The 26,125-nt window shown below is 45.6% G+C and overlaps 1 protein-coding gene across 1 annotated transcript; it reads right to left on the bottom strand.

Annotated features, from left to right (window-relative positions):
• Positions 1-521: 521 nt before the first annotated feature.
• On the bottom strand, positions 522-20,105 carry LOC136501948 (uncharacterized). Its single transcript, XM_066497457.1, has 2 exons — positions 20,004-20,105; positions 522-1,061 (listed from the first exon to the last, which is right to left on the bottom strand). Exons 1-2 carry the CDS (start codon positions 20,103-20,105, stop codon positions 522-524), a joined length of 642 nt encoding a protein of 213 aa, XP_066353554.1.
• Between the last annotated feature and the right edge of the window lie 6,020 nt (positions 20,106-26,125).

The following is a 26,125-nucleotide window of genomic DNA, read 5'->3' as shown; positions in this document are numbered from 1 at the left end:
CGGCGTCGGGGTACTTGCGCTTCTTGGATGTTACTTGCTTGGTTGACTTGCCCTTGGATCCGGCTGGCTGACGAGGCGGGGGCCTCCGATCATCATCGCCTGGGCCACCACCAACATTCTTGGTGCGAGCCATCTGAGCTGACAAGATGGTGAACTGCCGCTGATGAAGATCAACTGTCAATACTGCTGCTTTCGAGGCTTGGCCTCGATCCTTACTCGCGAGCTTGGCTCCGAGTTTGCTGCCAACTGCCAGACGAAACACAACGGAACCGACTCGCTGCACGATGGAATAGATGGATATACAAATAAATACAATATATCTAATAGATGCGAAATCCTAATAGAGAAAGCAATGTAGATGCGAAATTGAATCGTATGGCTTTCTACCTGACGAAACGCGAACCGAGAAGAGGTAAGTTGTCACGCGGGGGATCTCAGAACCGGGCTAGGGTTATGTCAAATGCCCTGAATGCAATGGGGAATCAGTGCGATTAGAATTTGATCTAGGTCACAATTTGAGATCAATTTTGAAGCACAAGATTTTGCCTTACCAACCAGTGGGAGGATCGGGCAAGAGCGGCGAAGATTGGCAGCCTCGGCACCGATGGGGCAGCGAGCTTGGGTGCGAGGTGACCGGCGAGGTGCTGAGCAGAGGCAAGGCAGGGCCGGAGCTCGGCGGCGCTTGGCTGCGACGGGCAGATGGTGGCGCGGGACAGCGGCGCGGGGCTCGGTAGCGCGAGGCTGGGCTGCGGCGGCGCTTGGCTGCGACGGGCAGATGGTGGCGCGGGACAGCGGCGCGGGGCTCGGTAGCGCGAGGCTGGGCTGCGGCGGCGCGTGGCTAGGGCACGGCGTGGTGGCGCGCGGCTGGGCAGGCGTGGCGCGGCGAGGCTGCGACGGTGGCTCGGGCTAGGGCACGGCTGCGCGGGCGCGAGGTACGGCGGCGACTTGGCGAGGCAGCGGCGGCGCGTGCGCGAGATAGGGCGCGAAGAGGTGGCGGCGCTGGTGCGGCGGCGACTTGGGCGCGGGTCACGGGTTAGGTCAGGGAAGAAAAGGTTGAAGGCCTGTTAATATAATCCCCCAAGAACGTGACAGAGAAGGAAACGTGAAAAGAGACTTGAAGTCGCGCGGGATCCACTGACCGGACGCTCCGGTGGTAGCGACCGGACGCTACCACCCAGCGTCCGGTCGATTCCAGAGAGGTCCAAATCCTCTGGAATCGCGACCGGACGCGTCCGGTGGTCCTTGACCGGACGCAGGCAGGGTCCGGTCAGTACAACTTTGTCATCCTCCGATCGACCGGACGCTGAGCCCTTTCTGACCGGACGCACAGACGCAGCGTCCGGTCACTCCTTCAACAGCAGTTCACCTCCTGTGAACTGACCGGACGCTGGACAGTAGCGTCCGGTGCAGCGTCCGGTGCACCTTTTTCAGCAATTCTTCAACATACCTTCGCGCTACCTGTTCCCAATCAAGTCCCAACTTGAATAAGATCCAAATAAACACCAATTGGGACTGATGTGAGTGACCTCTCTCAAACCCTCATATTTTTCAAAATATTTTGCCTTAGGCTATAATTCTTTTTAAGAAAGTAGGCAACAAGAGGGCAAATGGAACAAAAATGACAAAACAACATTCATGCATATGTAATGCTTGTAAGTAAATCTAGTTGCTTGTCAAGTTTGATCCAAGGTTAAGCTTCTTCACACGCTTTTCGGCGGTTATCTTAACCATGTTAGACAAGCCCTATATGCATTGCCACAAATTAAACATGTTGTATTTTACAATGAATGCAAGGGACAACACAAGCTCAATTTTTTGTGAAGTTACTAAAATCAAGTACATTGAGCTCGTTCCGCAATCTACAAAATGTAGCTTCATCTAGCGGTTTAGTGAAGATATCCGCTAATTGATCTTCGGATCTTACACCTTCTAGTGATATATCATTTTTGGCTACATGATCTCTTAGAAAGTGATGGCGGATATCTATATGCTTGGTGCGAGAGTGTTGAACCGGATTATTTGCAAGTTTTACCGCACTTTCATTGTCGCACAAAAGAGGTACTTTCTCTAGAACTACTCCATAGTCTAGTAAAGTTTGTTTCATGTATAATATTTGTGCACAACAAGCACCCGCGGCAATGTATTCCGCTTCGGCGGTGGACAAAGCCACACTATTTTGTTTCTTGGAGGACCAAGACACAAGAGATCTACCAAGCAAATGGCACCCTCCGGATGTGCTCTTTCTATCAACTTTGCATCCGGCGTAGTCCGAATCGGAATAGCCAATTAATTCAAATAAAGCTCCTTTGGGATACCAAAGGCCAATGCTTGGTGTGTGCTTAAGATACCTAAGGATTCTTTTTACGGCAATTAAATGTGTTTCCTTAGGACTTGCTTGAAATCTAGCACACATACACACACTAAACATGATGTCGGGCCTAGATGCGGTTAAATATAACAAGCTACCAATCATAGAACGGTAGAGAGTTTGATCAACCGAGTTACCTCCCTCATCTAGGTCGAGATGTCCATTGGTAGGCATTGGGGTCTTGATTGGCTTACATTCATCCATCTTGAATCTCTTGAGAAGATCTTTTGTGTATTTCTCTTGAGAGATGAAGATGCCTTCCTTCATTTGCTTGACTTGAAAACCAAGAAAGAATGTAAGCTCACCAATCATTGACATCTCGAACTCCTTAGACATCAATTCACCAAATTCTTTGCATGAGTCTTCATTTGATGATCCAAAGATGATATCATCAACATATACTTGACAAATGAAGATATGCCCATCAAGCTTCTTGGTGAATAGTGTGGTGTCGACCTTCCCAATGGTGAAGCCCTTTTCAATAAGGAAGTCCCGAAGGCGCTCATACCAAGCTCTTGGGGCTTGCTTAAGCCCATATAGTGCCTTGGACAACCTATAAACATGATTAGGATATCTAGGGTCTTCAAACCCGGGAGGTTGATCAACATAGACTAGTTCATTAATAAAGCCATTTAAGAATGCACTTTTCACATCCATTTGATATAGTTTCATTTCATGATGTGATGCATATGCAAGAAGGATACGGATGGCTTCTAGTCTTGCAACCGGTGCAAAGGTTTCTCCAAAATCTAAACCTTCAACTTGAGAGAACCCCTTTGCAACTAGTCTTGCCTTGTTCCTCACAACAACACCTTGATCATTTTGCTTGTTGCGGAACACCCACTTCGTTCCAATGACTCTTGCACCGTTTGGTCGCTCTTCAAGATTCCAAACTTCATTGCGAGTGAAGTTGTTCAACTCTTCATGCATGGCATTGATCCAATCCGGATCTTTTAGAGCATCTTCTACCTTGGTAGGCTCATAGCAAGAGACAAAAGAGTGATGAGCAATAAATGAAGTAAGTTTTTGAGATCGAGTCATCACCCCCTTTGTTGGACTCCCTATGATGAGATCTTGTGGATGATCTTGTAGGAGAGGTGTATTTCTTCTATTGACCACTTGAGGAGGAGGTTGTGGAGCATCAACATCTTGTGCTTGTACCACCATTTGCTCATGGGAGATATGAGTATCTTCATTTTCTACTCTCCCAACTTTTTCACCATCTTGTGGTACATTTGATGAAGAAGGTTGGTTAATGACTTGTACATCATCTTCATCATCTTTTGGCTTGATGTCTCCCACCGGAATGTTCTTCATAGCCTCCCTCAATGGTTCATCACCTACATCATCAAGATTCTCATGTGCTCCTTGGGAGCCGTTAGATTCATCAAATTCCACATCATATGTTTCTTCAACCAAGCCGGTGGCATGATTAAATACTCTATATGCTTTGGACTTCAATGAGTAACCAACAAGAAAACCTATGTCACAACGCCTTTGAAACTTCCCTAGGTGTTGCCGCTTCTTGTAGATGTAGCACTTGCAACCAAACACCCTAAAGAAGGAGACGTCCGGCTTCTTCCCATTGAGCAACTCATATGGTGTCTTGACAAGGAACTTTTGAAGAAATAGGCGGTTGGATGCGTAACATGCGGTGTTGATTGCTTCCGCCCATAGAGCTTCGGGGGTGTTGTACTCATCTAGCATTGTCCTTGCAAGAGTGATCAAAGTCCGGTTCTTCCTCTCAACTACACCATTTTGTTGAGGAGTATAGGTTGCGGAGACTTCATGTTTGATTCCAACTTCATCACAATAAGCTTCTATATTTGTGTTGTCAAACTCTTTGCCATTGTCACTTCTTATCTTCTTTAGCTTCACTTCAAATTCATTTTGAGCTCTCTTGGCAAACTTCTTGAAACATGATCCAACTTCGGATTTGTCATGAAGGAAGAACACCCATGTATATCTTGAATAGTCATCCACAATCACAAGACAATAGAGATTTCCTCCCAAACTCTTGTATGTTGTTGGTCCAAATAAATCCATGTGTAGGAGTTCTAGCACTCTTGTGGTTGACATGAAGGCTTTGGTTGGATGAGTGTTTGCAACTTGCTTGCCGGCTTGACATGCACTACAAAGCTTGTCCTTCTCAAACTTGACATCCTTCAATCCTCTCACCAAATCATTCTTCATAAGCTTCTTGAGTGAGCTCATCCCAACATGAGCAAGTCTTCTATGCCATAGCCACCCAAGTGTTGTTTTGGTGAATAGGCAAGTCTTCAAGTTTGCATCTTCGGAGGTGAAGTCAACTAGATATAAGTTGTTGTATCTAAATCCATTGAATATCACTTGCTTGTCATCTACCTTGGATACAACAACCTCCTTCTCGGTGAACAAGCATTGGAAGCCAAGATCACACAATTGTCCAACGGATAGCAAGTTGAAACTTAATGAAGCAACATAGAGCACATTGGAGATGGAATGATCATTTGATATTGCCACTTTGCCCAATCCTTTGACCTTGCCCTTTGAATTATCTCCAAATGTTATTTTCTCTTGTCCATCTACCTTTTCATCTAGTGAGGTGAACATACGAGGATCACCGGTCATATGTTGAGTGCAACCACTATCAATAACCCAATGACTTCCACCGGTCTTGTAGTTCACCTACACACAAGAGATTCAAGCTTTAGGGATCCAAGCTTGTTGAGGGCCCTTCACCTTCTCAACAAGTGACTTAGCCACCCAAATTTTCTTAGGCCTACTCTTGTTGGGGGGACCTAAGAACATGACTTTCATCTTTCCACTCGAATCTTTTCTAAGCATGTAGTGAGCATTGAAGGCAAAGGGTCTAGCATGCTTGGGCAAGGGTTGTGGTGGTGGAGTTTGACACTCATGAGCAAAGTGGCCTTCTTGTCCACACTCAAAACATCTCTTTGGCTTTGGCTTTGGCTTTGATTGTTGGTGTTGAGCTTGAGCCTTCTTCTTCTCTACACTTGCCATATATCCAATGCCACTTCTATCCATCTTCATGACGGTATTCATGAGTAGCTCACTTTGGAGATGCTTGCCTCTAGCAAACTTGCTCAATCCCACCTTGAGATGCTCTTTCTCCATCTTGAGCTTCTTATTCTCTTCCTTGAGAATATCATTGTTCTTCTCCTCCTTGAGTTTCTTGATTTCTTCTTTTAGCTTCTCATTCTCAAGGATCACCTCTTTGTCATGATCAAGAGTTTCTAGCACAATGGTGTTGTGACTTTTCATCTCTTCAAGATCTTTCATGAGCTTTTCATTGTCACTCTTGAGCTTGACAAACTCATCATAGTCATTGCACTCAACCACTTGCTTGCCCTTGATACTAGATCCATGCTCAATGCTTTCATCAATTAAATCATCACATGAGGTAGCTATATCAATCTTAACAACATGGTTAGTAGCATCATGTGGCTCATTTGGTAAGAATTCTTGTGCAATAATAAGGGTATCATAATTGATCTTTAGAGTTGTATATTCATCTTTTAGCTCATGGTGACTAGTGACAAGCTCATTGTGCACCCACTCAAGTTTTTCATTTTTATCTTTAAGCTCTTTCTTAGAAGCTTTGAGCTCCTTGAGTTTGGATGATATAGAATCATTTGTTTCTTTGAGCTCATCATTAGCCTTTTCTAATGTATCACACTTAGCTAAGAGTGAATCATTTTTAGCATCAAGTTTTTCATTTGTAGCTCTACTCTTTCTAATGATCTTAGTATATTTTCTTAGTATTTTGACAAGATCATCATATGTAGGTGAGTCATCATCATCGCTATCACTATCATCATCACTAGCATGTTCATCATCACTACTATCATCACTCTTAGTTACCTTGCGTTCACCTTTGGCCATAAGGCATAGGTGTGTAGAGGATGATGGCGATGGTGGCGGTGAAGATGCAAGATCAATAGCAATGGCGGCCACCTTTTCATCGTCACTCTCATCATCGGATGATCCACTTGATGAATCAATGTCCGTGAGCCAATCACCGACAATGTAGGCCTTGCCACTCTTCTTCTTCTTGTAGAAGTCCCTCTTTTTGCCATCTCTCTTCTTGTATGGCTTGTTCTTCTTCTTTTCATCTTCATCACTTGACTCATCTTTCTTGCCCTTGTTCTTGAACTTGTCTTTCTTGGGCTTTGTGCATTGATGAGCTAGATGGCCAAGTTCGCCACAATTGTAGCAATCCATCTCGGAGATTGGCTTTCTTCTTGAGCTTGTGAAGAACTTCTTCTTCTTGCCATCAAACTTGATGCCACTCTTATTTAGCCTTTTTAGCATCTTGGTGGTCTTCTTCACCATGAGGGCAAGGCTTTCTTCATCATCTTCATCACTTGAGCTCTCATACTCAAGTCTTGCTTTGCCCTTGTCTTGACTAGCTTTGAATGCTAAGTCCTTCTCTTTCTTCTTTGTAGAGGATGAGCCATCTTGTGGTGTGATGTGCATGTACATCTCATGAGCATTGATCTTTCCCAAGATTTGTGTCGGTGTAGCGGCGGAAAGATCACCTTGATGTAGCACGGTCACAATGTGCCCATATTTGTCAATGGGGAGGACACTCAAGATTCTTCTCACAACGTCGGATGGTGACATTTGAGTAAGTCCAAGCCCATTGACTTCCTCTACAAGAACATTTAAGCGAGAATACATCTCATTAGCACTTTCTTTGGGAAACATCTCAAAAGAATTTAGCTTTTTAATCACAAGATGATAGCGTTCCTCACGCTCACTCTTGGTTCCCTCATGGAGCGCACAAACGTCCGACCATAGTGCATGGGCGTCTTTGTGGTTCCTTACACGGTTGAACACCTCTTTGCAAAGGCCTCTAAAAATGGTGTTGCGAGCCTTTGCATTCCATTTTTCATAATTTACTTCATCGCCTTGAAGTTGTGCGGCATTCCTAGGTGCGGGGAACCCTTGGGAGGCGGCTCTAAGAATTCCAATATCTAGAGCTTCTAAGTATGCTTCCATGCGAATTTTCCAATATGGAAAATCATCTCCCTCAAAGATAGGAGGAGGTCCATCCCCGTGAGACATCTTGCTCTAAGCGATTAAGCTTAAAAACGTGAGCACGAGGCTCTGATACCAATTGAAAGGATCAAGATGCCCAAGAGGGGGGGTGAATTGGGCTAATTCGAAATTCTCTTGCAATAAACAAATCCTACGGATAGCCCAATTAACCCCTTGTGCCTAGAAAGGTGTTTCTATTAAACTAATGCACAACAAACTCACAACCTATATTTCAACCTTACTCTAGCAAGCAATTCTATGGATGTAAAACAAGTATTGAATTGCTCAAAGTAAATACTCAAAGTAGGTGCTCAAAGTAAATAGGGAGAGAAAGGAACGCGGCGATGTTTTGCCGAGGTATCGAAGAGTCGCCACTCTCCACTAGTCCTCGTTGGAGCACCCGCGCAAGGGTGTAGCTCCCCCTTGATCCGCGCAAGGATCAAGTGCTCTTTACGGGTTGATTCTTCGACACTCCGTCGCGGCGAATCACCCAAAGCCGCTCACAACTTTAGTTGGGTCACCCACAAGCTCCGCCGGGTGAACACCAAACTCCCAATCACCACCAAGCCGTCTAGGTGATGGCGATCACCAAGAGTAACAAGCACGAACTCTCACTTGACCACGCGAAGCCTAATGAGACGATGGATGCACACTTTGCTACTCTTGATTTGCTAGTGAGGCTACTCTCTTGGATTCTCAAATCACAAACACCTCACTAGGACCTTGCTCTTCTTGGCACTCACAAACGTGTTTCTCAGCTGTTGGAATGAGCAAAAGTCACTCCACTCACGAGTGGAGCTTCTATTTATAAGGCAGCCTGAAAAACTATCCGTTATGAGCTTCTGCGGGATGACCGGACGCTCCGGTCGTGATGACCGGACGCTCCGGTCAGTTCTACCCGCGAACCAGTATTTAAAGAGTCGACCGGACGCTGGCAGGGTCCGGTCATCACTGACCGGACGCGTCCGGTCGCATAAAACCCTTACTGGAACCTTACTGGACTCGACCGGACGCTGAACCCTCAGGGTCCGGTCGCACTGACCGGACGCGTCCGGTCACACTTTTCCAAGTCTGGACCCTTACTGGAGTCGACCGGACGCTAGCTCTCAGCGTCCGGTCACACGACCCTCCAGCGTCCGGTCACAACAGACTTAACCACCTCAGTCAAATGAACTGACCGGACCCTGCGGCCAGCGTCCGGTCGCACCGGAGCCAGCGTCCGGTCAGTGTTTGACCCTCCATTCACTTTCAACTTTCGAACATATGTGAATGAAGTTTGCTCCAAAGGATCTTAGGCATTCATAGGAGCTACCTAGAGCTAGTTTTAACAAGTGTGCACCACACCTAACTCACTAGACTCAACTAGGTCAAGCTACCCGTTCATACCCCCCTTCATAGTACGGCCAAAGGAAAAACAAAGTCCTAAACTACTCTAAGTGTCTCTCCAACTCCAATCGACACTTAGAACTAGTTATCCTTAACCTTGTCGTCCATCCTCTGAAAACCGAAACGATTTTCATCGTAGGGGCATGACAACCTCGATTGCCCAATCGATCTCCATTACCATGACCTAACTTAATTGCCTCTGCAAAACACACGTTAGTCATAGTAATCTTGTATTGACATTAATCACCGAAATCCAACTAGGGGCCTAGATGCTTTCAGTCATGGAATGCCCAAAAAATCTGGAGCAGGTTATATTTCTGAGATTATGACCAAAGACAATGTCATGGAAACTACAGAATTGTCCTAATATATACATTGTGCCAAAATTTCATCCCACACAGGTTACACATCAAACACATATCACAATTGCACAGGTTACATATTCAAGCACACAAGAGAGGTCCAAGAGCACAAAGGCCCATAGTTCATACATGTCTTGCCAAACACATACATCTAGCACAATAGGTTCAACATGTTCTTGCCAACACTACAGCTTTTGTCAACATTACAGACAAAACACAAAGGCCCACACTTCATCACAATTGCCTACTTCAACACAACAGCTACAACCAAGAAGATGGCCAACAAAAGGAATATTGTTACATTCACACATCCACACACAAGACAAATGTAGCTTCCTATGCCTTCCCTGTTCTTGCCAACCATCTCCTTGACCTTGTTCAGATTTTCCTCTAAGCTTTCAATTTTTCCCACAAGCTCAGGAACATCTGTTGTCGAAGCTACTGCAATGGTTGGGTGAACTGACGGTAGGTATCCATTATCAACAAGAAACACCACATACTCTTCCTTGAACCAATACCTAGAACATGACCCCTGCATCCAAATTACAACAACAGGGAATGAAATTAGGGCAAACAAGAACAAAATTTGGGCAATGCAAATTGAGCCACTGCACTAACATTTCCATAGCTCTTCCTAGGACACTTGAAAAATCTCTTTCCTTTGTTAGACCCAGACTTTGTCGTGGCAGCAAACACCCTAACATCCCTGCAATCTAGGCATCTAATCAACGGCAACCCGGTCACATCATCGATCGGTGCCTACAGATCGACGGCACTGGCCAGAGGCGCAGCATCCACAACGGCAAGGGATCCGGGTTCCTAGGCACTCCTAGCTGCGCTTGAACGATGATTGCAAGCATTAGATGATGAAGCCTACGACATTAGCCCTAATTAAGAGAGAGGGGATTGATTAGGAACTGCAATGGCAACACAAAGAGGAGCAAGGAGGGGGATGAGGGTGATACTGCCGACCAAATGGAGGGGGACAGGAGGGGAATGATGGTGGCATTGCCAACCATGCGCACCTGGGGAGTAGGAGCACACGGCCTACAAGGTGATGGAGTGGCGCCGGTCACCGGAGATCCACGCTCCACCGACCACGCTTGCAGTGGATCTTGAGCTGCCTCCGCCTAGAGGCCGCCACGCCATCAGTTGGGGAGAGGTGAAGCTGTCTCCACACTGAGCCCTCTCGATGCCGGCCGGGCTCGCCCAGATGCCACGGCCCACCCTCTGCTCGCTGCCCTCCACTCCGACTAGGGGCCGCCGCCGGATATCCACCACCGCCGCCTGCTTCAGTCCAGGTCGGGGAGACGGGAGAGGAGACGACTGAAACTAGTCAACACAAAAATGGGTAGGGTCCACCTGCAGGGGTATATTATCGTTGGAGCACGTCTTTTATTTGGGAAAAAATAAGGTGACGCTAGAAAACTGTCACATAAAGACAGGTACTAGCGTCACAAAAAGAAACTATCAACCGGCAGTTGGTGAATGACAATTTGTGACGAAAATTTATACCTTTCTGTGACACAAAGTTTAGTGTCGTCATAAATAGTTCTGAACCTTGTGAGTTTGTGACGACAGGAAAACTTTCGTCATAAAATGTAACATTATATGATGAAATCAGTCCTCGTCATGAGGAATTTTGTCATAAAAAGATGGATTTCTTGTAGTGATTTCTTTTTTATTTTGAGGGATCGAGATGTGGATAAGAACATTTGAATTGTCATCGTAACATTTGTAATGTTTAATATTGATGGACCTGTCGTCTACGTAGCGTATATAAAGCGAAACCTGATTCCACGAAAAAATATAAATTAAAATAAATTATAAAACAATAAAATATGAACGGTCCATCACCGCCAGTTAGCAACAAACCGACAGTGTTGTCGTAACCATCACTACCGGTTAGAAGGAAACTGATAGTGTTGGCTTGGCCAACACTACCGGCTTGAACCATGAACCGACACTGCTAGTTACAAGAACACTGCCGGTTTGATCCATGAACCGACACTGATATTTACTACAACACTGTCGGTTTGAACCATGAACCGATAGTGTTGGCTTGCTCAACACTGTCGGCTTGAACCATGAACCGACACTGATAGTTACGAGAACACTACCGGTTTGGTCCATGAACCGACACTGATATTTACTACAACACTGCCGGTTTGATCCATTAACCGACAGTGTAGGCTTGCTCAACACTGCTGGCTTGAGCCAAGAACCGACACTCTTGAAGCAACCATCACTGTCGGTTGGCTCTACAAATGGCAGTGTTGTTCAACTGGACACTGCCGGGTGGAGCCAGGAACCGACACTATTTCCTATAGATCAGTGTCGGTTTTTAAGGACCGGCAGTGATGTCAACCCCCCATCACTGCCGGTATGCCGCTGTCGGTTCAAAATCTAGCAATGAAGGGGGTTTTTGAACCGGCAATGATGTCCAGATCTGGGGTAGTGTCATGACTGAGACTAAGTCGAGAAAAGTATGGTTGGTGTGGTGGATGAAGGCGTGAAGCACTTTCTGCTGCATATATATCGTTGGTGAGTGTCGACGAAATACGGCCGATAGTCTACCAAGGGGTATGCCCACGGTAGTAGATGAATCGGTGGAGGTGCATGTGCGAGATACGAACTAGATGGTAATACAAGCACCGAGACACAAGATTTAAACAGGTTTGGCCATCAATATGACGTAATACCTACATCCTGTGTTCCGATGTATTGCATTGAGAAATGTGTAAATGCCCACTAGGGGACCCCTGTCTCTCCTTATATACTCTGGAGGGGTAGGGTTACAAGGAAAATATCCTATTTGGTACTATACAGTAAATCACATCTTCTTATAGCCTTGCGGTGCACGCCTTGATCTTGTGGGCTAGGCCACCTTTGGGGTGCGGCCCATGTCTTGTCTTGTGGGTACCAGGGGTATATCCCCACAGCTAGTCCCCGAACGCCTTATCCTTTGAGCAATGCCATCTGGAGCTTATCTGAGTTGTCCAACTTGCTACAGATCACCAGAGACATGCTTCTAACCAGTTTAAATTGGAGCCGACCTGTTGAAACAAGCATCTGAGCTGTTAACCATGCGTCCAAGCAGTTGAAAACGGCATCCGAGCAGTTGAAGCAGATGTCCAAGTAGTTCAACTAGGAGCTAGGCTCGGACTTACTCGAGTAAAGTTTGCCAGAAGGATGTAAGGGGCTCAACATAAAAATTGAAAATTCTTCATCTTAGACGAAGTGTAGCCACTTAGACTCCTTAGTCAATAAGAAGGGTAAATCAGAAAGAAAAACACTACATTCATCGTCAGGTGAAGTGTAGTCATTTAGTCCCCGAGCATGTAGGAAGATGAAGAAATAAATCTTGAGCCGGGTCAAAGGAAATAAATCTGAAAGCTTAACAACGCCATCTGTCATGTACTTATCAAGACCCAGACGTGTTGCCTAAGATCAGCACCCTGATCCGAACAATATGGAGCAACTTGAAAGCATAGGGATGAGACGTAGCAAAATCCAAACACCAAGAGAGTCTCTAGCTTAACTGGCGACTCTTGCACAAAGAATCCAAGGGCCGAGGAGTCCTTAGTATAGCTGGCAAGTCCTTAGCGTAACTGTCGATGAAGCCGAACCGACAAGCAATTGCCCTATTCGCTTGGCTGATAAGCCATGGCTGAAAGTACTGTTGGCTGATTTGTTGTGAGAGAAAAAAAAATACTATTAGTTGGCTGAAAAAGTACGGCTTATAAGCCAAGCGAACATGGCGAATATGACCAACGGGTTGGTGATGAGCGCCGAGAAGTCCAACCAACTGGTCGGCGGTGAAGTGAATGCCTAAGCGGAAATGAGTGTCGAACAGTCCGACCAACTAGTCGGCGATGAAATCCATGAGCCGAACGGTCCAACCAGTTGGTCGGTGGTGAAGTCCGAGTGCCAGGTGGCGTGACCACCCAAACGATGATCCTCTTGTACTTCCTGACGGATCCAGTCCCTGAGCTTTAGCTCGTTGACTGAACTAGGCCCCTAAAATTAAAATATGTAGCACGGGCAATTCATGATGTAAAACTAAAATATATGAAACCTGGAGGAAAATCAAAAATAGTGTATGTAGCTCGGCAATTAGTTGTAGATGAACATTGTGTTCGTTTTTGGATGAAGTGTTTATATTTAATATAAACCATCCGAACAGTTAGTTTGTAGTTGAATCTCTAGCCCTGGCTAGCCCTTTAACCATAACACGGAGCGCGGAGCCCGTGTGAGTATAGGAAGAATAAAGTGTCATCAAGGAACCACTGCCGACCACCCATAACACAAAGGGTAGATGCTCATGCACATGTAGGGAGAAGCCAGAGACAGGGCCGTCTCTGGAACATCAAAGCGTCAACATGACTGTTTAGGGATTTATTGAGTCGAAAGCATGTGTCATCTTTAGGATGGTATACGCAGAGAAAAAAGTCGTTTGGAGAATGATTATGGACAAAACAACATGTAGAGACATCGGAGACGTACGAAGATTAGAGAATATTTAGAAGAATATTAAAGCATGACTTAGCTTGATTGACGCCGAATGGAGTAGAGGAGTCGGCAAGTCATGATGCCCGAGTAGATGGGTGTGATTTGGATGGCTCGCTTGACAGCTGGGACGGCAGGCTTGGCAGCTCGGACAGTTCGCTTGATAGCTTGGACGGATACGCGGAGTCATAGATGAACGGGCATAATCGGAGCCTGACGGAGTTGATATGCATGGGGAGGCGAAGCCCTTGAGCATGTCCGACCGAGGCGACGGCGTAGTCTGAGATCTTCCTTGCATGCCTTAGACACGTGAGGTTGCTTGCATGGTAGCGTAGTTCCAGATCCATATGTGCTTGTATATCTCTTCAACTACTCCAATTAGCTTGTACGACCGACCAGCATCTTTGATGGAAACACTGCTCCACATCATGTTATCGCCGGCCGCCTTTCCTGATTGCTGGTTGTCGTGATCCACAGAAACGAACTTGTGTATCCGATCAGAAATCACGAGCAACAACAAGATGCGATTAGGTTTCTTCCAACTGAAATCATGCAGACATACGGATATATCTGGAAGTATAATAACAATATTTAATTAGGAAGTGACTTGACTTAGCTTTCTTAGATTGCTTGACTCCGATCTTGTTGTCGTGTGTTGCGTCTGTTGGAGGTGCATGGCAAGGCGTCGGACTCCAGCACGTGCGGCCGTTCACAGAGGAAAGCAATCTGCTGCGTGCCAGCATCGAGTTGCCACCGAATGCCGAGTTGTCGGCGATGTTGGTTGAAGAAAAAGATTCTCATCTGATTCGCCATAGAATCAGCACGCACACCCCCTACTTGACGTGCCACTGTCGACGAAATACGACCGACAGTTTACCAAGGGGTATGCCCATGATAGTAGATGAATTGGTGGAGGTACGCGAGATACGAACTAGATGGTAATACAAGCATCGAGACACAAGATGTAGACATGTTCGGCCATCAGTATGACGTAATACCTACATCCGGTGTTCCAATGTATTGCATTGAGATATGTGTAGATGCCCATTAGGGGACCCCTGCCTCTCCTTATATTCTCTGGAGGGGTAGGGTTATAAGGAAAATATCCTATTTGGTACTATACAGTAAATCACATCTTCTTGTAGCCTTGCGGTGCACGCCTTGATCTTGTGGGCTAGGCCATCTTTGGGGTGCGGCCCATGTCTTGTCTTGTGGGTACCAGCGGTATATCCCCACAGCTAGTCCCCGAACGCCTTATCCTTTGAGCAATGCCATCTAGAGCTTATCTGAGTTGTCCAACTTGCTACAGATCACCAGAGACATGCTTCTAACCAGTTTAAATTGGAGCCGAGCTGTTGAAACAAGCATCTGAGCTGTTAACTAGGCGTCCAAGCAGTTGAAAACGGCATCCGAGCAGTTGAAGCAGATGTCCAAGTAGTTCAACTAGGAGCTAGGCTCGGACTTACTCGAGTAAAGTTTGCCAGAAGGATGTAAGGGGCTCAACATAAAAATTGAAAATTCTTCCTCTTAGATGAAGTGTAGCCACTTAGACTCCTTAGTCAATAAGAAGGGTAAATCAGAAAAAAAACACTACATTCATCATCAGGTGAAGTGTAGTCACTTAGTCCCCGAGCATGTAGGAAGATGAAGAAATAAATCTTGAGCCGGGTCAAAGGAAATAAATCTGAAAGCTTAACAACGCCATCTGTCATGTACTTATCAAGACCCAGACGTGTTGCCTAAGATCAGCACCCTGATCCGAACAATATGGAGCAACTTGAAAGCATAGGGATGAGACGTAGCAAAATCCAAACACCAAGAGAGTCTCTAGCTTAACTGGCGACTCTTGCACAAAGAATCCAAGGGCCGAGGAGTCCTTAGTATAGCTGGCAAGTCCTTTGCGTAGCTGTTGATGAAGCTGAACCGACAAGCAATTGCCCTATTCGCTTGGCTGATAAGGGCTGAAAGTACTGTTGGCTGATTTGTTGTGAGAGAAAAAAAATACTATTAGTTGGCTGAAAAAGTACGACTTATAAGCCAAGCGAACATGGCGAATATGACCAACGGGTTGGTGATGAGCGTCGAGAAGTCCAACCAACTGGTCGGCGGTGAAGTGAATGCCTAAGCGGAAATGAGTGTCGAACAGTCCGACCAACTAGTCGGCGATGAAATCCATGAGCCGAACGGTCCAACCAGTTGGTCGGTGGTGAAGTCCGAGTGCCAGGTGGCGCGACCACCCAAACGATGATCCTCTTGTACTTCCTGACGGATCCAGTCCCTGAGCTTTAGCTCGTTGACTGAACTAGGCCCCTAAAATTAAAATATGTAGCACGGGCAATTCATGATGTAAAACTAAAATATATGAAACCTGGAGGAAAATCAAAAATAGTGTATGTAGCTCGGCAATTAGTTGTAGATGAACATTGTGTTCGTTTTTGGATGAAGTGTTTATATTTAATATAAACCATCCGAACAGTTAGTTTGTAGCTGAATCTCTAGCCCTGGCTAGCCCGTTAACCATAACGCGGAGCGCGGAGCCCGTGTGAGTATAGGAAGAATAAAGTGTCATCAAGGAGCCACTGCCGACCACCCATAACACAAAGGGTAGATGCTCATGCACATGTAGGGAGAAGCCAGAGACAGGGCCGTCTCTGGAACATCAAAGCGTCAACATGACTGTTTAGGGATTTATTGAGTCGAAAGCATGTGTCATCTTTAGGATGGTATACGCGGAGAAAAAAGTCGTTTGGAGAATGATTATGGAGAAAATAACATGTAGAGACATCGGAGACGTACGAAGATTAGAGAATATTTAGAAGAATATTAAAGCATGACTTAGCTTGATTGACGCCAAATGGAGTAGAGGAGTCGGCAAGTCATGATGCCCGAGTAGATGGGTGTGATTTGGATGGCTCGCTTGACAGCTGGGACGGCTGGCTTGGCAGCTCGGACAGTTCGCTTGATAGCTCGGACGGATACGCGGAGTCATAGATGAACGGGCATAATCGGAGCCTGACGGAGTCGATACGCATGGGGAGGCGAAGCCCTTGAGCATGTCCAACCGAGGCAACAGCGTAGTCTGAGATCTTCCTTGCATGCCTTAGACACATGAGGTTGCTTGCATGGTAGCGTAGTTCCAGATCCATATGTGCTTGTATATCTCTTCAACTACTCCAATTAGCTTGTATGACCGACCAGCATCTTTGATGGAAACACTGCTCCACATCACGTTATCGCCGGCCGCCTTTCCTGATTGCTGGTTGTCGTGATCCGCGGAAACGAACTTGTGTATCCGATCAGAAATCACGAGCAACAACAAGATGCGATTAGGTTTCTTCCAACTGAAATCATGCAGACATACGGATATATCTGGAAGTATAATAACAATATTTAATTAAGAAGTGACTTGACTTAGCTTTCTTAGATTGCTTGACTCCGATCTTGTTGTCGTGTGTTGCGTCTGTTGGAGGTGCATGGCAAGGCGTCGGACTCCAGCACGTGCGGCCGTTCACAGAGGAAAGCAATCTGCTGCGTGCCAGCATCGAGTTGCCACCGAATGCCGAGTTGTCGGCGATGTTGGTTGAAGAAAAAGATTCTCATCTGATTCGCCATAGAATCAGCACGCACACCCCCTTCTTGACGTGCCACTGTCGACAAAATACGACCGACAGTCTACCAAGGGGTATGCCCATGATAGTAGATGAATTGGTGGAGGTACGCGAGATACGAACTAGATGGTAATACAAGCATCGAGACACAAGATGTAGACATGTTCGGCCATCAGTATGACGTAATACCAACATCCGGTGTTCCAATGTATTGCATTAAGATATGTGTAGATGCCCATTAGGGGACCCCTGCCTCTCCTTATATACTCTGGAGGGGTAGGGTTACAAGGAAAATATCTTATTTGGTATTATACAATAAATCACATCTTCTTGTAGCCTTGCGGTGCACGCCTTAATCTTGTGGATTGAGCTACCTTTGGTGCGCGGCCCATGTCTTGTCTTGTGGGTACCGGGAGTATATCCCCCACAGTGAGATCAAACAACAATTGACATTGCAATCTGTCATGCAGAACATGATGGATGGGCACCATCAGCTCGCTATGATGCAGCACCATCAGCATCGGAACCACGGCCAGCAGAGGACCGGAAAAAAGAAAAAAAAAATAAGACAATTGGATGTTCTCTGGTTTCTTTCCTTCCTGAATGTTTACAATTGTCATTTGATCATTCAGTAAAAGATACTTGTGTTACCAACTTAACTGGAATTGAAAGTGTAAATGCTGGTGCACATTTCTTGTGTGTGCTCCTCTCACTGATTTGATTGCTCTCATATACCAGATCTAAAGCCTCTCATGCAATTGGAAACTGCAATATAAGACGTATTCACGATGATCCATGACATCCTCATGTTGCAGGTGAGTTTGTTGTTGATACACAAGTCTATCCTTTCTAGGCTAATTAAGTTTTGAGGTCGCACAAAATGTTCAGACTTTTAGCCTGTCATTTTGTCTGACTTTTACTAAGCCCTGTTCGTTTCGCTGAAAAGCCAGGCTGAAAAGTACTGTTCGCTGATTTGTTGCGAGAGAAAAACACTATACCATGGCTGATAAGCCAGGCTGAAAAGTACAATTTCTTAGTTTGCAACCGGCAGCATGGGCCAGCAACAACTTGTATTTGAAACTAGAGGTCAACATGAAAGCTAAAGATCCATGGAATTATTGAAAATAACGTGTAAATTTGTTTAGAAATTACTAAAGTTTGTGATTCATTCTTAAGTTCATTAGTACTAAATTAGGAACTAACACTACCGGACAGAGCATCTTTGCTGAGGGCCCAGGGCACTCGGCAAAGGCCTAAAAGCCCTCGGCAAAGGCTTTGCCGAGCGCCGCCCTCGGCAAAGAGCCCTCGGAAAAAAATTTAACGGCAAAGAGGCTCTTTGCCGAGGGCCAGTTGTCGGGCACTCGGCAAAGCATTTTCCGAGGGCCAACGGCGGCGCTCGGCAAAGAAAAGCAGCCGTCAACGGCGCTACTCCGTTGACGGCGTCTTTGCCGAGTGCCGACAGTTTGGGCACTCGGCAAAGACATTTTTTATTTTTTAAAAAAACTCTTTGCCGAGTGCCTCCCCAGCTTGCACTTGGCAAAGATTTTTTGCTTTTTTTTAAAAAAAATCTTTGCCGAGTGCAATGTCCTGGCACTCGGCAAAGTTTCCCAGCTTTGCCGAGTGTCATGACCATTGCGCTCGGCAAATCAACCGAAACTGCAATTTTTTTTGTTTTTTGCATTCCACTGACACAAACAGTTCAAATATATATCACATGTCACATATATATCACAAACATCATAATAATCACATATATATCACAACGAAACCATTTTCACACATTATATCACAACCACAACTCAAATAACAACATATCGCAACCACAAGTCAAATATCACAATCACAAGTCATAAATTCACAAACACAGTCCATCAAGTCAAAGCACAAGTCACAACCACAAGTGAAGCTCAAGTCCAAGCACATGACGAAGCACAACTCCTCAAAAAAGCGGCCTATGACACGATGGTTCATTCGGTGACGCATTAGCGGGGTTATTCGAACCCGCCGACGAAAGCTGCAAAAAGGATAAGAGGTTGCATGTGTGAGATTCATCTAGTAAGTTTCTATGTGAAGCATTGGTGTATGCCATAGCTAGTGCATGCATGTAGTAAGTTTCTATGTCAAGCATCTAGTAAGTTTCTATGTCAAGCATCTAGTAAGTTTGTATGTCAACCATGGTTGTATGTCAAGGAAGCATCTAGTAAGAGTGAATTTTCATACTTACAGGAGTGGCTGTAGGAGTAGGCGGTGGAGGTGCTGCCAACGGCAAAGGTACACTCCCTTGTTGGACACTCCGCATGAAGGCCTCCATTTCTTGCATCCTCCTCTCCTGGGCCGCGAACGCTTCCCTCTAGGCCTGCAGTTGCGCGCTCTAAGCCTCGACCACGAGCTTCTGGGCCTGCAGCTCGGCCTGCAATACAAACTTCAATGTTTCAGTAATGCAAATGTAACTTAGGTGTGCAAAGATGAACGTACGACGAGTAAACCAGGACGTACCTCGAGAGCATCGACCCGCTGCAGTGACGGACTAGGCCATGGGCGTATGGGCTGGCTGGAGCTCGTGCTCCGTGCTCGGAGCATGTCGAGAGAGGGAACAGTGGTGGAGTCGATGGTGCCGTCTACAATCCACAGCCGCCCATGCTTCTTGCCTCCTCCTAGCCTCATGATGGTCTCTGCATCAATGGGCTCAGTGCGCACATCGTAATCTTCCCCATGGACCTCCCTCACCTTTGAGGTGTACTCTTGGATCTTAGTGTGCACGGTCGGGTCGGAGTACACCTCGCGCGGGGCAGACGTGTCGAAGGAGACAGAGGAAGACGCCCTGCCCATGTGGGACATAGCCCACGTAGAGAACTCCGAGACCTCCACGCCCGGGTGTGCAGCCTCCTGCGAGTAAGACGGCAAGATGGTGAGAAATAAGGCAGAACTCAGCGTCAAATAAGATAAAAGAAATCACTTACATATGCTTGTTTGTAGGCCGGGAGGCTGCGACTGCCTTGATGGTGAGTAGCACCTCGCCTCAGCAGACGCTGGTCCCGCTGCCTCGCGTGGTTCTCAGCAAAGTCGTTGGACAACCACCTGTCCACGATCATCTCCCAGCACAAGGAGTGGGATCGGCACCACCAGGGAACCACCTACAAGTCATCGATTATTTGACACAGAAAAAGATAAAATTAAACCGACTTAATCTCAAAACGAATCATTATTAATGTTTTTCGTCTACCTCAAGGTACTGGGCCCGGGACAGCTCCACATGTCTTGCATCAGGCTTGCTGATGGACTGCTTCAACACCACGGCGTAGTAGTCTCTGTGGGCCTGCACGCGCGCCTCGTGGTGCATGTCGGTGACGTACTTCCTACAGGCGGCGGCAGCCGTCTGATCCGCCCGAGCCTCAAGTCCTTCTTCTGGCTTGAAATACATCTGCATACAAAACCGATGTATCCATTCATTATTTCAATAAAAGACTTGCCCAATGAAAATGTTGTGCGAGAGAGACTTACCCAAAACTCCGCCAGTACCCGCTCCTGCTTGTGATCACATGTGGAGATGTTTGGCTTTTAGGCATCCGACGTCACAACTTGCTGCAAACTTTCTCAATTTTTTACCACGGCCTCCAGATGCGATAACAAGACACCTCGACAAGTTTCGTGATTTTCGGAGTTCGTTTGGATTTTATATAATTTAAATACACTTTTACCGCAAGTACATCGCCATGTTATGACAACAAGATGCTCGTAATTTCATGCGAGTTCCTGGATACTACCTCAACATACGCCAAACATCATGAATACCATTTTTTGAATGACCAAATTCCATTATTTCATATACATGCAGTTCAAATTTGAAATAGTCGAAAAAATTCAATGAAACAAAAATAATTAAGGAAATATAGTAAAAAACTCAAAATTATCCCAAATTTTGAAATGGAGTTTCAATTACTGTAGCAAGGCCCAGGAAAAAATGGGGAGAAAAAAACAATTTTTTTTTTAATTTGCCGAGTGCCAACCTTGACACTCGGCAAAGACTGTCAGGGCGCTCGGCAAAGGATTTTTTAAAAAAAATTACAAAAACGGTTAAAAAGTCTTTGCCGAGGGCCTAACGGTGATGCCCTCGGCAAAGATTGATGGTAGAAGACGGACATCGTGTCAGGCGGTGTTGCCGAGGGCCGGCCCTTTGGCGAGGGTTTAGCCCTCGGCAAATAATTATTGTTGCCGTGTGCTTGTCTTTGCCGAGGGTCTAGCCCTTGGCAAAGAGTCTTTGCCGAGGGCTGTTCTTTGCCGAGGGTCAGGCCCTCGGCAAAGACTCTTTGCCGAGTGCCCGATTATTTGCCCTCGGCAAAGGGACAGGCCCTCGGCAAAGATGCTCTGTCCGGTAGTGTAAGGCGCATAAATTCAGCTGAAGTGTCACTCATGAGTTCATTGGAGAGCTATTTAATTGTTATGCACGTTTGTGCCTTACAGAATGTATAAAGTTTGATTAAGGAAATATATTTTAAAGTAACAACATTTTTTGTTTCTTTATTTTGTCTTCAGAATATTTCTGTGAACTGTGTTTGAGTGTTTATTTGGAGTTCAAAACATTGCGCAATTTGCACTACAGGCTTAGAATAAGCAAGCTCATATATAGTCAATGGCCATAATAAACATGCAAGTTCTATACATTGATTAACGTTATGGCTTACGGCAGGCCAGCCACAAGCTACCTTGTCAAACTCAAACCTGCAATTCTGCGCCCCCGGCCTATCTGCACCCTGCTTCCAAACAGCGACATGAATTAGGGGAAGAACGGGGGAATGACTCCCAGGGAAACGATCATTAAATTATTTCCCCGTAGGGGCTCCGTGCACTGGGCAAATCGGCCCTGAGTTGCCAAAGTAGCCCTTATTTGGCGAGAGAGAGGCAAGCCACCCCGTGCGTGTGGTCCTTTGTTGTTGTACCGGCCTAATAAGAGGCCGGCCATCTGTGCCCTTTTTGTGGCCCATGTAAGGTAATTAGGTTTGTGCTTTGTGCTAGTATATGTAGTACATCCAATTTGTTTCATCTCCTTTTAGTTGTGACAGATTTTCTTATATATGGAGTGCTAGTTTCAATTCTGTTTCCACCACTATATTTCTTACAATGACATTTAAGGACTTGTTTAGATCCTCTGCTCTAAACTTTAGAGATAAAATTTTCAAACAGATGGTCTAAAGTTAGCACTAAGCTTTAACCCATCTCACATTAAAGCTTTAGAGCTCAAAAGTGAGCGAAAGTGCTCTAAAGCTTCTAGAGCTCTAAAATTCAGAGGAAGGGATCAAGCAGGTCCTATGAAACAAGATCCACATTGATATTCTTCTTCTCACCACTGATACAAGTATGTGTGCATTATACTTGTATCAGTTCGCCCGTGCCGGTATGGTCTCCGTTGGTCGTCGTTCCCAGTGGCGGAACTGGGGTGGCCAGCAGGGGCCGCCCCCCAATCGTCCAAAATTTTGGCGGCGGATAAGCGGATTGCGTCGCGGAGAGGAAACATCTTTAGACTCCCTCGCTGCCTCGCGTGATTTGCGTCGCATCTGCGACCGTACGGGTGGCTTCTCCAGTTCTCAGCGCGGAGGACGGAGGTGATGAAGGTGGACGAGACGAGGATCGAGGGCTCGAGGCGTCGCGCCGTCGCTGTGTCGCGGCTCGCATAGCTGGTGCGAAACTGCCGAACTTGGCTGGTCGCTGTACCGCCGTAGGACTATCAACAAGACAACAACAGGAGCAGCCGAGCAGGAGCAAGTCCTCAGGTACAAACGATTCCTATTTTTTAATTGCTATTTTCCTTTGATAATCTTGCAGATTTTTAATTCAGTTTGTACGCTAATTAAAGTAGGAACTAATGGTTTCTATATTAACAAAGAACTTACCGTACAATTCACTATGGAATGCCATTATAGATGATTTCTATGCCAGGAAGTGCAAAGTGTCTCAAATGAAAAAAAAGTTCTCTTGTCCTCTTTTCTAAAAGAGATACTTTTGTGTGTTGTCACAATAAAAAAAATTAGGATTATATGGATAGTTATATTATATATAATTAAAAAATCTCGATCCGCGGTGGCTAGGCAGCCCAAGGTTTCCGGCTTAAGAAGATCTTCTTACGCAGATCGATAAACCTCCGAACCCCTGCCCCACCTTTACACAGCGGCACCGCAGCTTCGTGAGATGAGCTGATCATAGACATGTGCTTTGGATGTAGGACGGATGAGAGAGTTTTTTTCCCCCTCCGGTCGCTGTGGAGTTATATTATATATACATGTATATTAAAATATGGTCACACTACCTATATTTGCAATATGGTCACACTACCTATACTCGCTCGTTCGTCGGCAAGAGCTAAGAGGGACGTGATCGGCCGGTCATCTCAGCGTGAGGTGGCCGGAGATGACGATATACGTGCCGCTCGGCGGACGGCGTTGGCACTTGCCCGCACGTGTAATTTAACTTGATATGCGTCCAGTCCATGTTGGCCACGTAGTACGTGCTACCACATCCAAATTAATTCTTGGTGGTTGGTGTTGGACTTTTTAGCACAGATATTGATGATCCTCAATGGCTGGAAACCGTTTTGGGCACGTTACTCGTGATGGAAAGACACACCTTGCCAATTTTCTCAACGTACGTCGTGTTCATATCACGTACGCATATAGAAAAAAGAGTAATATTGGAGGAATATTGTGGCTTCTCATCACTAAGAAAAAAACCGTAATATAGATAAATGTCCATCCATATTACAACTATGAAAAGCGGATCGAGGTTACAAACTTTGCGTGTTCGAGATTACAAACTTTTGCGTGTTCGAGAAAAAAAACTTTTTACTTAAACTTTGACTAATAATATTTGATTAATTAGCTAGTTAAATAAGAGTAAAATCATTACGTCTATTATGAAAAGCACTTTGGATTTAATTTGTGGATTCATCTATTTGCATGAATATTTGTAGAAAGACGAACAGTTAAATGGATGAAAAAATTAATAGTCATATATTTAAGAACGGAGTAGTATATATATTAATGAGAGCATTGTGAGGCGGTGGGAGGAGATTCTGCTGATTGCATCTAGATTTGGTGAGTTTTGAATTTGCCATCTGTTGTTGACTTGTGGTTTCTGGGGGGGGGGGGGGGGGGGGGGGGGGGGGGGGGGGGGCAGGGTGTACACACAGGATACTTGCATGGACTCGACATGCTTCCATCTTATACGCAACTCCGTCTGTTCAAGGTCAAATGAGATCACAATATATTCCTATCTAGGAAGTTCGTGCACTGCACGTATGTACTTTTGTCGAGCTGGACCTGCCCAAATAAGAAAGCACGCCATGATTAATTAGTGATGGTCTCTTGGGTCACCACAGCAATTATGTGTGGCTCTGGTACGTACGCATCACACGATCCAGGGTGCGGAACCATTTTACTAAAGAATGAGGGATGCTGTTTAATCAACACATTTTCAAATCCTTTCAGGATCTCCTGCTGGACTGGTTGGTGTTGGAATTTTTAGCCCATGTACAATCCTTGACAGCTGGAACCCCGTGATGTAAAGAGTCGCCGCGCCATTTTCTTCACATAGTGTTCAATGTTCATGTCATGCATGTAGAGAAATACTAGGAGATTACCCCGCACTTTGCTGCGAGAATTTAGAAAGTGGTATCTTTTGAATAGCAAATACATTAATCATGTACATATTAAAACAATATAAGGATATTTTTGGGTAAGAGAGATGAAAGACACTATATATAGTATGCACAATAGCAATAATACTATATAGTTGGCAATTTTTATTATTGATATCAGCTGACCTATAGACATTATGTCATAATTGACTTGGAAATAAGAATTTGTTTACGTGCTACATTACAATAATTTTCATATCCATCATGTTCTGAAAAAAGTGCTCACGGTAGGAAGGATCAAATGAAACCTCACTAATTAACAACCATGCATGTACAACCCGACACCGAATGCACCGGCAGTCGGGTGTCGCCAGCTGGGTAACAGGCAAAGAAGTCCCAGTCCACCGAACGGTGGCCGGCGACTCCGTCAAGGCCGTCCTCCGGCGGCTCGCGACCGACTACTCCATCACGGATCTCTGCCCCGGCCGGCATCACCATCGTTTGCACCTTCCAGACCGTCCTCATACTCCAAGTCGTCGACGCAGGTGCGTAGCGCCGTTTTAGAAACACAAAGCACGCACTGAGGAGATTGACCAGGCTTCTTGTCCTCTCTATCTTTGCTTTCCTTGTTCTTATCATCTGCGATGTGGAGGCCATAGTGGACCACCTGCGAGTGCGTCATGCGGGCGTTGGCAAATTGCATATATGAATCACGGAAGATAAAAGGCCAAGCCGCACAAGGTCCCTTGGGTTACCGGCAATGTCTCAAATAGCTCGCTATAGTTGGATTTAGCCTCTGGGAAGGCCGAAGGCAAAGCTAATCCACTTTTAGCTCTAAACACACTTTTTGCCGCCAGCTAAATAGCACCCCATTTATCCCGCTAAGCATAGGGGAGAAACTGAACAGGGCTGTCGAACCAGTTGTGCAAAGATAATCCGCTTTGAACTCATTTGTTTATAATAGTATTTGTAAGGAGGCTATCACTTGTTGATTGGTATTTGTAATATATATGTGTGGTTTATATTTTATTTTTATATATGGATAGAATTCAGTGATGCTTGACATATCTTTTGTTTAGCCGCTAAATGGCTTAGCGCGCTATAGCCTTTTTAGCCTTTAAAAGAGCTAGCCGCTAAAGATCATAGCCCCTGCTATTTAGAACATTGTTCACCAGACAGCTGTTGGAGGCGTGCGTAACTGTAGGAGGTAGGAAATGGGGCT

The sequence above is a fragment of the Miscanthus floridulus genome, chromosome 13, assembly GCF_019320115.1.
Source record: "Miscanthus floridulus cultivar M001 chromosome 13, ASM1932011v1, whole genome shotgun sequence".
In the NCBI taxonomy this organism is placed as follows: domain Eukaryota; kingdom Viridiplantae; phylum Streptophyta; class Magnoliopsida; order Poales; family Poaceae; genus Miscanthus; species Miscanthus floridulus.
This window is presented reverse-complemented; position numbering and strand designations above follow the sequence as displayed.

What these genes read in the sequence shown, in the direction of transcription:
- LOC136501948 (XM_066497457.1), bottom strand. Translation starts at nt 20,105, where the DNA reads ATGGGCAGGGCGTCTTCCTCTGTCTCCTTCGACACGTCTGCCCCGCGC. An exon ending in TCCAAGAGTACACCTCAAAG is followed by an intron (nt 1,062 to 20,003) that starts GTGAGGGAGGTC and finishes TTATATTAACAG; the next exon opens with GCCTTCAACCTTTTCTTCCC.